Source organism: Hypomesus nipponensis, chromosome 5 (assembly GCF_054491055.1).
Source record: "Hypomesus nipponensis isolate SF chromosome 5, ASM5449105v1, whole genome shotgun sequence".
Lineage (NCBI taxonomy): Eukaryota > Metazoa > Chordata > Actinopteri > Osmeriformes > Osmeridae > Hypomesus > Hypomesus nipponensis.
Window position 1 is genome coordinate 6,417,211 of NC_140365.1, and position 14,385 is coordinate 6,431,595.

At 49.3% G+C, this 14,385-nt stretch overlaps 1 protein-coding gene across 1 annotated transcript; it reads left to right on the forward strand.

Annotated features, from left to right (window-relative positions):
• Nucleotides 1-61: 61 nt before the first annotated feature.
• On the forward strand, nucleotides 62-3,405 carry LOC146288159 (ras-related protein Rab-4B-like). The gene is made up of 8 exons (XM_084698070.1): nucleotides 62-350; nucleotides 847-927; nucleotides 1,054-1,168; nucleotides 1,266-1,328; nucleotides 1,444-1,598; nucleotides 1,709-1,804; nucleotides 1,930-2,098; nucleotides 2,191-3,405. The coding sequence occupies exons 1-7, from the start codon at nucleotides 335-337 to the stop codon at nucleotides 2,046-2,048; spliced, it is 645 nt and encodes a 214-aa protein (XP_084554196.1). The 5' UTR covers nucleotides 62-334; the 3' UTR covers nucleotides 2,049-2,098; nucleotides 2,191-3,405.
• The last annotated feature ends 10,980 nt before the right edge of the window (nucleotides 3,406-14,385 follow it).

The window sequence follows — 14,385 nt, forward strand, 5'->3', positions numbered from 1 at the left end:
TTGCTGAACAGGTGAACACAGAGCTTCAAATGTAATTTAGCATTAGCTCATCCACAGGAAGATGATACCTCATTTAACACTTCTTTAAAAGGTTGTAGGTAAAATAGACTCATGCAACGTCGCAATATCGTCATCACGTCCCATCAAGCCTGCGCTAACTCCTGTCCTGGCCAATGTAATGTAGCTATTCAGCTAGCTAGCCAGAGATGTATGAGTCCCACAGAATAAACGCCAAATAATATCAGACACAGTTGCTATCGAGCTAACTATACATCGTTTTTGCTCTTCACAAATAACGTTTCAGCCACTGGTGAACTTGAATCCGGCAAGGATAATGACAGAGACATATGGTAAGGAAAGTATTAGTGTGCAGCCTGACTCGAGCTTGTTTATTTCGCGATAGCCTATAAGCTGGCTAGCAAAATAGACACGTCTTGGCAGTCAATTATTTTTACGCTTACGTCTGGAGATATACCGTCATAGCCGAGCAAAGTTAACTTGCTATGTTTTCGTATTTGTTGTTTGTCGCGTCGTCATTGTGTCATTGGGGTTCTCTAAAAGTGAATGAAATTCGACATCAGCAGCCAATATTGCCTATCCTCTCCTCAATTCAATTGGTACCCAGCTACAGTAGCTAGCTGGTTAAAGCTTTCGAATACGAAGCTAAATCTACCTTGCTAGCTTGCCATCTTAGAGTGTTAGCAGTAGAGTGATAGTTCATGCAAAGGACGAGGCCTTGACTCTGGAAATAAGAAACTTCTCTCAGAGAGCCCATCTAGCCTGACCTCTAGCCACATGCTAATGTCTGTGCCTTTCATGTTTATTAAATCATTCCCTCCTCTTCAGATTTCCTTTTCAAGTTCTTGGTGATTGGAAGTGCTGGATCAGGGAAATCCTGTATACTCCACCAGTTCATAGAGAACAAGTGTAAGATACCAGCACTAGCTGTAGAATTTAGAATCACACGCTCACAATACTCACACAAGCCTACCCGAGGCTAATCTCCGCAAGGCGGTCCACACTGACCTGTTGTTTGCATTGTTGTCCATGTAGTCAAGCAGGACTCTAGCCACACCATCGGAGTGGAGTTTGGCTCACGTGTGGTGATGGTGGCTGGCAAGACGGTCAAACTGCAGATCTGGGACACAGCTGGCCAGGAGCGATTCAGGTAGTGTCTGATGATGTGTACCATAGAGGCTCTTGCACCCTTGGTTGTTACGTGTTGGCAGAGTGTTCTGAGTGGTAGTCTGCTCTTGGCCTCCCAGGTCTGTGACGCGCAGCTACTACAGAGGAGCAGCAGGGGCTCTGCTGGTTTATGACATCACCAGGTAAGACATGGCTCCAGTTCAAATGTCGTGTGCCCTGCTATGAACCTACTATCCAGCCCGAATCTATCTATCCAGCCATCCTAATCTCTGGTCTGTCTGTCTGTCTGTCGTCAAGTCGGGAAACCTACAACGCGCTAACGAACTGGCTGACGGACGCACGGACGCTGGCCAGTCCCAACATCGTCATCATCCTCTGCGGGAACAAGAAGGACCTGGAGGCCGAGCGAGAGGTCACCTTCCTGGAGGCGTCCCGCTTCGCCCAGGAGAACGGTAACGTGGCGCGGCCCGACACCGGGCAGGCAGGCTGGACGAGGCTTGGCCTCGGCGAGGACGAGAGCGGGCGGGTGACGGCGCGTGCCTGTGCCTTGTTGTCTCCACAGAGCTGATGTTCCTGGAGACGAGCGCGCTCACCGGAGAGAACGTGGAGGAGGCCTTCCTCAAATGCGCCCGCACCATCCTCAACAAGATCGAGTCAGGTAACCCGCCGAGCTGCCCTCGCGCAGACCTTTGTCCTCCCGACGTGCGCGAGCGAAGGGGGGGGGGGGGGGGGGGTCAGCGTTGGGGGCGTTCTCACCCGCGCGTGGATGTGTCCCTGCCGTAGGTGAGCTGGACCCAGAGAGGATGGGCTCGGGGATCCAGTACGGAGACACGACGGTGAGACACCTGCGCCAGTCGCCTCAGGGAGCCTCAGCACAGGCCCGGGAGCAGTGCAACTGTTAGGAAGGTTAACAGTCCCCCCTCCCCAAGATACACACTGCCTCAGTTTTCAGGTAACATGCCTAGCTCCTCCTCATGGCTGTGTTGTGTGTCGGAGGGATGGGTCTCCTGTTGTTAACTGAGACTTCCTGTTCCCCGGTTTTAGACTCCCGCAGAGCCTGGTGTGCAGCTCTGCTACCGTTGTCTCCTCGCGCTCCGGCCTAAGGAGGATTGCCTCCGTAACCTTTGACCCCCCCTGCCCCCTGAACGACGGCTGGGGAAACCCCGTGTGGGCTTTTTGGCTAGATAAGCATGGTGATCGGGAGCTGTGGTGGACATGGCGCCTGGGTCGGGTCACTGAGGCACTCTCCTCCTGGCCCTTTCTGACTTAGCACTCTGCTCTGGGTTGCCCTGGGGACGACAGATGACATAAACGCCCGGCCAATCAGAGCTCGGCCCACAGACACTTACAGTACATCAGGAGTTTGATTTGTTGTTTTTGTTCCCTGCTCTCACCTCGGAGGCCCCGGTGAGGAGGGTTGGTAATGGAGAGATGGGGATCGTCTCTGAAGGCAGAGGCAGGGAGCACTAAGTCTACCACAGGATGTGACCCGACAGTGCAGTCTATTTATTGATCCTGCTGAGAAAACAGTGCGATAATGTAGATATAAATCCAACAGAAGTATACAGTAACATATGTGATATTGATGTCAGATATTTTAAAAAGGCTTCATAGAGAAGCAGACTTGTGTAGCTACTATAGTCCCCAGAAACATTATTCAGAGGGCGTACTACCACGACAGCGTGGTATGAATATGTTATATGTGTCAACTGACTGAGATCAGTTTGGGTCATGCTTAAATCATATGAATCTGTGTTTACTGACTGAACATTTTCATTGTAAGCAATGTCTATTATATATAAAGTACAAAGTGTGCAATCGATTTGATGGCCATTGCTTACCTGATATTAGGGCAAGCGCGTGCTGTACTTTGTCTTCACGTGGACGGTATTGTGCAGTGACTGTTGAAGCATTATTAAGGCCATGTGTGTAAATTATACAATAGACGCATATTGAATGATGGTATAGTGATGCACTCCAACGGTTGAGTTGACTACAGTGTGTACTCACTGTAAAGCACAATAATGAATAATTCATATTTAAGAAATTTCATATAATTACATTTTTCAAATGTGTTTGTGAGTATGTTGTTGTTAGATGCATATATGTGGAATATCATCTTACATGTGACCTGCCTATCTGTGAAATGCATCAGTGTGTGTAGTAGATGTAACTTCATGATGCTGAACTGGTGAACTGCCACTGAAAGTCTGTGATATAGAATTAAATATAATAATAAACAAATACTTTTTACGAGAACGTTTGTCCTTAATGGCAATTTTTGGTTTAATAATAGTTCAGTGGAACGACGATTGGCTTGTCTTTGCACTGCTGTTCCCTCGCTACCACTAGAGGGTGCAGTAAGACCACTACAATCAACCACACATGGTTTACTGACTGTTTTTGTTGCATCTTCCACCTACAGGCAACAGTGTTGCAGTTGAGGGTTAAAGGTCAACTGAAACAAGTAATTGTGTAGCATTCAAATGTTTTGATGTTATAAACTTTATTGGCGGCGTTAATATCGCTCCAAAGGCCAGAGTTTGCGTTGTAAAAGTTGACCATACAATGTTGATCGTAGCAACATTCCATTACTTTACCACAGGTAGGTGTGGCTGTTGCAGTTAGGCCATCATTGATACAGTTAGCACTGTCAAATCATAAGCATGGATACACTGCTGATATTTCAGAACTTGTATGAAAAATGGGACTGTTAAATGGATTCACATTTGAGTCTTTTTTGAATCTTTCCCAGGCTTCCATTTAGATGCAATTTAGATCAGATAAGATGGAGCTATATTCATCACATGATCGTCTTCATTGATATCTGATCCCCTGAAGTGTAAATGGAAGCAGAAATCACTAGAGCACTAACCACACTCAGTAACTGAGCCCTAATGGCTTTGGATCATTGGTGTGTGACGTTACAAACATAATTACCATTCTAGTGTGTGTGTGTTTGTGTGTCCTTGAAAGGGAGCCCAGCAGGACTCGTATCATGACCTCTGACCTGTGAAGATCCAAAGGGATGGGTGCAAGCGACTAGACGACAGCTGGGCCGCAGCTCTGCTGAGTCAGCCTTCGCTGATCGCACGTGCACAAGAACACACAGACACACACACACACAGACACACACGAGGAGGGGCCACTAACGGCCGTGATGAGGCAGTAGGTGAACAAAATCTAGGAGATTCATTCATATGTGGTATATCTGCAACAGTTTGTGAAAGCCTGAGTTTGAACTCATGTTACTATCTGATTCCCAGTGTACCTCATGTGGTCATGACACGCTGCTTAGAATTAGGAACCAATGTTTATCAGAATCATCCAAAACTTAGATGGAAAAATAGCAAAACAATCACTTCATTGAGGCATTGTAGCATTTTACAGTGAGGAATGCCTTCACATCAAATATTCATTAATGGCATATTAAAACCATGTGAAAAACTAAATTGTGTGACCAGTATGTTTGTGTTATTTCCAGCTTTTTGTGTCCTGTATCCTGTCAACGTTGCCTCATTGCTGTTCAGTTTAAACACACACACACACACACAATGACTCATTCCTGCCGAGATTTGATACCTCGTGAACACACTGCACAGGATGGCTGGCTAAAGATGAGACATAGAGGCCTGCTGTTTCTGCCAACAGACACTCAAACTTAGTCTTTGTTTAAAAGTTTTTTTTTTTTTTTTACAAAGGCTGAAAATATTGGTTGTCCTACTTTTGTAGTTATGCGTCTAGGCCTGAATTTTTATGATTCATGTGTTGGGGCTGTTGACAGATTTTTATCTCTTCAACGTTAGCCAAAACTCATCAACCTTCGCCTGATCTCTTCTAGAAACGTTGGCTGGATCACTGATGACCTTGGAACATCTTGTAAAATAACACAAATTGTCATGAAAACTGTCAAAAATGCTGTCTGCAGTTTCATGAAAAACCTCAAATTTGACACAGAACCAAAAAAATACAAATAACTCCCCATTTCACATTCAGTTATTACATGCTGCAACTGGAAACTCTCATAAATCACATCCAACCGCATGGAAATACACACAAACACACGCACACACTCATAAACACACACAGACAGAGTGACATATGAGACGGAAAGAAGATGGTCCAGTCTCATGGCTGGCATCTAAGCCAGAGATGAGGCTCCAGCAGGAGGGAGAGAATCACTGCCCTCTCCCCCGCTGATGTATGGAGACGTCTGAGCAGAGCCACACCAATCCTGCTCTGATCACGACGCCGCCACCTCCACGTCACCAGGGAAGAGAAATGACACCGTGCGGCTGGGCGGCTCAGCCTCTCAGGCCTTGGTCTGTGCGGTTGTCCGCTTAACACCCAGACGAAGAGTTCAGCTCAGCTGTCATAAATACATGATGAGGCCTCGGGGAGGAACGATGGGTTGGGGAGGTAGATTTCCACATCTCATGTACTCCCTCAAGGGGCTGTGAAGGACTGACTGAGTGTGATTGTAGGCAGCAGGCACAGAGGCATATACAAGAACTCAGCCGGCACCTAACAGCAGCAGAGAATTGTACGGCAAGCAGAAACAAGCATAAACGTTCCTCTGCTGTGTTGTAGCTCGGAGTAACAGAGGTGAATGAGTGTGGTGGGCTATCACAGACGGGAGCTGGTGGGTGGGGGGTGGGGGGGGACATGAAAGGATATGAAAAGAGACAGAGAGGGAGGAAGAAGGGAGCATGAGATAACGGGGTTAAGGGAGACATGGAGGTATGACGATAGTGATGGATGGTCCAACTACACAGAATCAATCCTCTGATAAATAAACACACACGTACATACAATCATACACACACACACACAAACACATGCACACTGGGCCTCAATAAGATGTTGTGTAGATCTTGCAAATGTCTAGACACGCACTAACAAAGAATAATGGCAGCTATTTTTGTACTCCTGTGAAAAGGCACTTTTTTCCTCACTGTACAGCATGAGTCTGGGCCTAGACTCATAAATAATGATTTGGGAAAAGCCTGGGCAACATGTCTCATTGCTTAACTGGAAGGTTCTCAGACACCTCTCTGTGCACTCATATTCCTGTTGCTAGTATGTCCTTAAACAACCAACATGACCTCTCAGAAGGTTAACGGTTGGTAGCATACTCCAGTAAATATGTTGCTGTATTTAAACGTTTATTTTCCTCAGTCTTTCCATTTTCTAAGCACTGTATAATTGTAGACGAGGAACTTAGACCCAATGGAATGCCATACACACAGTACATGTCCAAGCCTTGTTGAATGACTTTCCTATCACCCAATTGAGCTTTCGCAGCTGTTATGTTTTGGTATGTGCCTGTGGTGTCTAGATAAGCCGTCGTAAACAATGTCCTCCTCCACAGAGATGTCCTGAGCTGGACTTGGCTAGTGGCGTTAGCCTCCCTGCTGTGGCGTTGTCTGTGCAAAGTCCTTTCGCTCCTGTTGAACGACACGTCACTGGTTAACTGGCGGAGATCAATACTGAGATGGACTCATAATTGATGTGACTTTGGTGCGGCGCTGTGGTCTCTCCTAGCTCTTCCCTGACGCGGCCCGGCTGATGGAGGAGTGGGGCTGGCTCTCAGGGTGGCTGATTGAGTCATCCAGAGGGTGCCATGTGAGTACAACCAGCTCAATGCATCAGGCAACCACACATGCTATCACCCGCAGAGCAACGCACACACACACACACACTCTCTCTCTCTCTCTCTCACACACACACACACACACACACACACTGTCTTTCTCTCTCTCTCTCTCACACACGCACACACACACACACACACACCCAACAGATGGCACATCACAAACTATGTTGCCCATGATCACCACTGAATTGCAGAGAAGCCATTGAAGCCATGCCCCTCTCTTCATCCCCTCCCTTCTGTCTGCCTCGCCGCTTTTCCACAGAGCCATCTATTATTCCAGAGCCCAGCCCCATCTCCATGGTACTGTAGTTCTTTATCCACCTTCAGACGTAAAGCAAACGATGTGACAAACTGCTCAGGGGGGGAGAAGAAAGGGGGCCAGCCCCTCCCCTTTGGGGCAGTAAATCTGCCTGTGCTTAGCCCCCTTGTCCACCATCCTATCCCACCCCACCCCCAACCCCAACCCCCACCCCTCCCCCCTTCCCCTCTTCTCCCCACAGTACTCTAAATCCCCTCCCCCCACCCTCACCCACTGGCCTGCACGCACACTGAGAGTCTGACAGGAGGAAAGGATGGCAGGTGGCCAGTGCAGCCACTAAGGACAATGTCTCGGCCAACAGACAGACAGAGCCTGAAAGACAGAGAGAGCAACAAAGGGAAACAGACGTCGACCATCTGAAAGAGAGAGAAAGGGGGAGAGCGAGAGAGAGCAAGAGAGAAAGAGAGAGAGACAGAGAGAAAGAGAGAGAGAGAGAGAGAGAGAGAGAGAGAGAGAGAGAGAGAGAGAGAGAGAGAGAGAGAGAGAGAGAGAGAAAGAGGTGTTTTAAAAACAGGGATAAACTTTTAAAGGCCATAGTCATAATGAAGTTAAGCAGACAGTCATTGCTGGCTGTCCAGCACCACGCCAACATCTCAGGTTGAGTCATCGGCACGGAAATATGTCGACAGTTAGTTTTACAGCCCTTCAAAGGTCCTGTGCTGTGGGCCACATATTTCATCATCACCATCACCATTTTACCGCTGTGTGTCTTTCACTGCTGGAATCTTACGTGGCCCCAGACTGACGTGGGCGGGTGTGACGAGAGCCTTTCACTGACCTGATCAAGGGAGGTTATCTCTCTCCCAGACAGGGAGCCGGCCGCCTGTCATACGCAGGGCTCCCCTCGGCGTCTCTGCAGACGTGGAGCTGTTAATGATGCCTCTCCATACACCAGCTGTATCACCATTCTGGAGCAGAGTCGCCGCCCTCCCAGGCCTTCCTATCATGAGATGAAGCTCCTGGGTGGCCCACTGCGATAAGGCACAGTGGGCCACCTCATTCTGTACTGTGCCTTGTGCACACTGGATCGTGGGTTCACCTCAGAAATGAAAATTCCATCCTGCTGCTGCGCAGTGCGTCCATTCTATCGTGGCTCGTTCCTTACACTGCCTGGAGATTCTCTGCCGTTTGTACGTGGCTTCGGATAAATGAATAAATAAAACTCTGAAGCTGTAGTCTGGAGGATGACATCAACCATCACAGAGGGTTCCTGAAACCCAGAGCGCAGGGGACAGTGCTGGTGTTGGGAGTGCTGGAAATGTACAGACTACATACAGTACATGTATATTCATCCACTTCCATTGGTATGTTACATTCCTGAAGGATCTCCTTGCCCTTTAAGGCCAGCCAGAATGAAACATTAGGTTTAACTATTCATAAGATGCCTCGAGCAGGATGTGCTCTAATCTGCTGGGGCTAGAAACCCCTAACGCAAAACCTTTACACACACACACACACACATAAGCACGCATGCACACACACACACACGCACACACAGGTGATGTGCATGAAAAATGCTTCGCCACCCAAAACCATTCTCCCGATTAAATAACCCAGTTCTCCACTCTCGAATCGAACTGTCCGCAAACCCATGAGGTCAGAGTCCTGAACTCCCTTCAACACAGACACACACAGACATTAACAACTCCACAGTCCCCCCGTGGAGCCCCAGAGTTAGTTCACTGGTGGAAACAGGGGGACATTGGCCAGGAACTGACACATTTTTATATTTCAATAGTTAACACATTCCTGACAGCTTAATCACCAGAGACAGGGAAACAAACAATGGCCTGATTGTGGTTTGGAGCCAGGCTGGTTCCCTAGTAGGCTAGCCAGGAGAGTCCCAGAGCTCGCTGGTGAGGCCTTGCTCATTAACACTGTTGTGACGGACTGGGTCCATCCTAGGGGGCCAAGCAGATGCCTGGTTGGAATTCAGTGTCACCTTGTTATTATGGGATGGCAGGATGAGCTTGCTGCCACTCAAAGCTACCACATGGAAACATGCTATACAAGAGGCGGAAACGCTCACCGTATGTATAATTTACTATTTAATATAAAAATCAAACAAGAAAACATGCATATTATCTACAGTGCACGCAATGGAAAAAAATATATAAAAGATGATTGTATCTACACCAAAGGAACCCCACTAATATCAATATGGCACGTAATCAGTTGAAAGAAATTCTATATTATCACAGTAAAATAACATTTGAATAACAAAAAAAAACAATTCACATTTCAATTTCAAGTGCAGGAGTTTTCTTTTTCTATCACTCAGTTTAGACTTTTCAAGCACGTCGGCTACAGTATATATACAGTACATGCAGGCAGATTTTCACATTTTAGAGATAACAGCGAATACATTTTGCTTCTGTGCTAATCCAAACACTGCCTTGTTTGACTCTCAGATACAGTAACACTTGTTTTAGCTCCTTCAGACAATGTTACCATGTCTGATAGAATTACAGCAAAGAACATAACACCACAACCACAACAGCTTTCCTCACTGCTGATGGGCATTACAGAGCTCAAAGTGGGCCATTTCGAAGTGCCCCGAAAGAGTGGCTAGTTTTTTTTTTCCGCCGCTACGGCATTTCTCTGCTCTCTGCTGAGGCGGGGGAGAGGCGAGGACCAGGTGTGTGAAGGTTAAAGAGAGAGGCTGTCCTGTCATGGCACCTGCTGGTTGGCTGCTCGTGTTCAACACAGTGGAGAGAGTGGACTCGACAAGCTTGGTATTGGTCGGGCTGGATGATTGACAGGTCACAGGGTGGGAGGGGCTTGCGACGGCGTCCGTCACACGTAGTGCTCCCGGTGGTTGATGTACACGCGGTCGGCGCCGTTCTGATGACACACCCACTCCTGATAGGACAGCGGCTGGCGGGGGGGGCTTCTGGGATGCGGCCGGGATGTGGCCGGCCGGGCTGCTGACCTCTCGGCCGTCTCCAGCCTGTGCTCGGACCGGCGAGCCTGAAACACACATCAGGCTAGGCGTAAACATTTGTTGAAGAAGGTTACGGCAGGACAGGAATGGAACTGGCAGGGGATTGGTCGATATTGGTTCGGTGACGAGTGTCTCTGAGGAGAGCTACTAATTGGATGAGAAAGACAATTTTCCCGGAAGCAAAGAAAAGCAGTCACTGTGGAGGAGCCGTGCCCCGAGGGCCTGATGCACAGGTTCTGTTTTCTTCTGTAATAAAAGTGAGATTTGTGCACCATCAAAAGTGCGTGTGTGCGTACGTACGCGTGCATGTGTGCGTGTATGCGTGTGAGTGTGTGTGTATGAATACGTGTGTGTGTGAGTATGTGTGTGTGGGTTCTGTCTGAGTATGTGTTGCGTACGTGTGCGGGGGAGGGGGGGAGGCAAAGGAGTATAAAGGGCCAAAGCTGCTCCAATCCTTTTATGAACCTGAATGCTAATTAACTCTCTTAAATGAGGCGGCAAATGAGATGAAACGCCAACAGGAGAGACGGGTGGGTGGTGAAGGAAGGGAGGGGGGGGCAGGGAGGGAGGGAGGGAGGAAGATGGACTGCATGGGTGGGGATCACAAGTAAAGATAAATCATCTAACCGTTTAAAACTGGAAGTCTGTGTTTCTACTAACTGTATAATGGCCCCTGTCGGTTATCCCAGCCACTGCTTCTTCCCTCTACATGCCACATCCGACATGCCAGCAGTGTTACTGATGCACTGTGGGTTGGAGGATGGGGCTGGTTGAGGGAAGGGGGATGAGGGGGGGGGGGGGGTTACCTGTGATAGCGAGGCCACCTGGGTGGCGTGGACAGCCAGAGGGATGGCGGGGGGTCTCTCTGTGTAGGGTGGAGGGGGCTTGTGGGTCGGGGGGAGGTCAATCCTGGAGGACAGAAGAGAGGTCAGGTTTCCTCCACAAGTGGAGCTCTTCTAAACTGACCGCGGCAAAGTTGTGTTGTGTGTCCCGGAGCCGTGTAATTACAAGGTGGTTAAACCAGATTAATAGTATTATGTTAGGAATGGCTACTGCAGCGAACCAAATCCATCCTGCGGTCCGATTGACAGGCTCTAAGCTGCGGTAAATGGAGTGATTAACTTAACGGCCGGCCCTTCATCGCGCCTCACCTCACGCTTGACTTGCCAGTCGGCCTAATCTCCCCTCATATTCCTCCCAAACACCTCACAAGCCCTCCTCCTGTCCAAACGCAGACCGTGAGCACAAACCGTCTCCACTCTGGACCACAAGGCCCTCGACCCTCGCTCCGCAGAAGGCTCCCAGTCTGCACGGCCTCCTGCGGACCTCCTCAGCTCTTTCTTCATCCTCCCTCCGCTGCCTCTCTGCGGGCGTCCTTCGCTCGCCCTCTCTCCGTCCAAGTCCCCGTCTCCCGGGAGAACGTGCACATGTGGAGACGCGAGTTCTGGATGGATGAGTCTCCCATCATGATAAGGGAAGTTTCTTGCTCTCCAGAGACAGAGGCTACAGCCAAGGTCACAGACCCTACTCACGCTGGCCCGAACCCAAATTTCTCGACGACGAAAAAAAAAAAAAAAAACTGTCTACACCCTGACCTATATCCATTTATAAGTGGATGTCATAGTCATTGATTTCCTGACCTCTACCCGTCAGCTGTTAAGGAACTTCAGAGCGGTATCCTCTGCGTCGGAGCCAAGAAAACCACCGGAGTCAGAGTCTCTCTCGCTCCGGGAGTCGGGATGGGGAGAGAGGTTCCTGCAGGCTGATGTATTGTTAATGACCTCGCGTGTGTTTCCCACAGTAGGCTGAGGGACAGAGTGCACCTGATCCATTAGGAGATGGGCTTTCATGTCTATGTGATGACAGAGCAGGATGAGGCCCCACCACCCCTCCTCCCTCCGGGACACACAGCCAGGGTCACTCCCAGGACGACAGCGTTTGACTTGGCATCAGACGACACATACACCAGGCCGGACCAAACACACCCCTCTGAACCTGTGTGTTTGTACTGTATTTATAAGTGTGTGTGTGTGTGTGTGGGTGTGTTGGAAGCACTCAATATGGCTCGCAGATGCATAGACGCATGGAAAATGTTCTTTCCTTTGACACACAGATGTTTGATTCGGAGTTTCAGATCGGGCTTGTGTTTCTCTTGGCCAGATCGAGAAGGCCTCCTGTTTTCTCTCCCAGCCTGTCTGAGAGTGAGCTCCCTGACAGGCCCCAAGGCTGCCTGGACCAACGTCTACAGAGTCCAAGTGTAAAACTCCGGTCAAAGACGGACGGCGTGAAGGTCAAGGATTTTTCGAAAAGCCACTAGACGGCACCGTCACCTGAGTGTCTGAATAAGGATGAAAGGAATCAAATAATTGTGAATCGTATTGATCACCGGAGGTTATGTCTAAGGCTGGAACACCAGGAGCCAGTCATTTATAGATACTATCGGGGCACATGCTCAAGTGTGGGCATCCAATTACACAGACACACACGCACGCACACAGTACCAACCGCAGGAACTACCACAGCCCCAGCAATCAGTCTCCTGGGATTCATTCTAACCTGCCTCTGTGACAGTTGATCAGCTTTATTATGATACATGTGCCTCGGCAAAGCTTATCCTGTCTGTCCGTAATGGACGACTCTCCTCTGTTCCCCCTAAGCAGTGTGGATGTACTGTACGTATGGTAATGAACCCCGGAACGCCCCGGACTGTTCCACCGTTCAGACGTTCTCCCTGTGTCTTTCGGCATGAGGAAACCATTTACGAGCAACGCTCTGCGCGCAGCCACCCACTGGCTCCGAGGAAGACAGCAGCTGATTGGCTGGCTCATCTGGAGTTCAGAGACCGAGCCTGCGAGTGGCTGGTGAGGGAAACGAAGACAGACAGGCGAGGTGTGGGACTGGAGAGGGCCTTCGGAGAACAAAAGGAAAAGAGTGATGTAATCCTCGGAGGAATAAAGACACCGGATGGAGCTTCATATCTACGGTGTAATTGGAGGACGGGCCGAGGAGAAACAGATGCTGTTGTTATGCTTAATGTCCTGTTATAGGAAATGCCTTTTCAACTGATAAAAGATCTGTTTTCATCTGGAGCACGTCGGGTGTGTATTATTATCGTGTGTTTGTGTGCGTGCGTGTGTGTGTGTGTCACAGGAAACCACATCCCAAAGTGAGAAGAGGAAGACGGACATGGGAGCCATTTGCTCAGGTGCACCAGGATCACGGAAGTGCACCCACACACACACCCACACACACCCACACACACCCATTCCATGTCAGTTATACTCTGGGCCAGGACTGTGAACGGACTCTCGTGTAAATAATTGAATGGAAAAGTTCCTTCTCTACTCCACAACAGGCAGTTGAACATGAGTTCACGTATGCCTCTAGAAGCAACACTCAGCGAAACAGACTGAGGGACTGCTGCCAAGACTGCAATTACCTGTCACCTCTAAACCTTGTACCCTCTCACCCCCGCCACCATCCCCCACCCGGACACCACCCTCCGGGTCCTGAGATGAATACTGCAGCAGCCCTCCGCAGGAACCAGGACTCCCTCCTCCCTCAGGGTGGAGAGAAGGAAGGAGTTTCGGGCATTGACAGAACATGTATGGCAATATACCTTTTATTCGGATGGTTCATTCTGCTACCCGTTCTAATGATGAACATTCATAAACAGATTGATATACGGATCCTAAACTGCCGTGGGAAAAAAGGTCTTGGACTTACACTTTGTCGGTGTAGGCTGGCGGGGGGGCCCTACGCGCGGTGAAGATGACGATGATGACCACGGCGATGAGGAAGAGAGCGAGGACCGCCCCCAGGGCGGCTCCCGCCACGGCGATGGAGTTGGACCTCTGCTCCTGTGACTGGTCTGGGACACAACACAGACAGGACTAGAACATCTGGACCGACGTAGCACAGCACGGCACACACACAGAGCAAAGTACAGCACCGCACAGCAGAGCACTGCACACACACATACACACAGCACAGAGCCAAGTACAGCACCGCACAGCACTGCACACACACACACACACACAGAGCAAAGTACAGCACAGCACACTATTGCACGACATGACACAGCGTAACACAGCATGGCACAGCCTAACATACCCCAGATATCCACTGTGTTATTGATAGTGTTGTGTCTGTTTGAGTGTGTGTGTGTGGTTAAGGAGGCATATGTATACTGAGGGCTGGAAAGTGTGTCAGCTGGCTGGGTCTCGCAGCCCTGACTCGGTGTAATTAGGGGCTCCATGCTGCTGGAGGCTTCACTGGGCTCCAGGCACTCTTCACCTTCACCTTCCCAACCCTCCATCC

Coding starts and splice junctions, on each gene's coding strand:
- LOC146288159 (XM_084698070.1), top strand. Junction 928..1,053: donor CCAGTTCATAGAGAACAAGT/GTAAGATACCAG, acceptor TTGTCCATGTAG/TCAAGCAGGACTCTAGCCAC. Junction 1,805..1,929: donor CCTCAACAAGATCGAGTCAG/GTAACCCGCCGA, acceptor TCCCTGCCGTAG/GTGAGCTGGACCCAGAGAGG.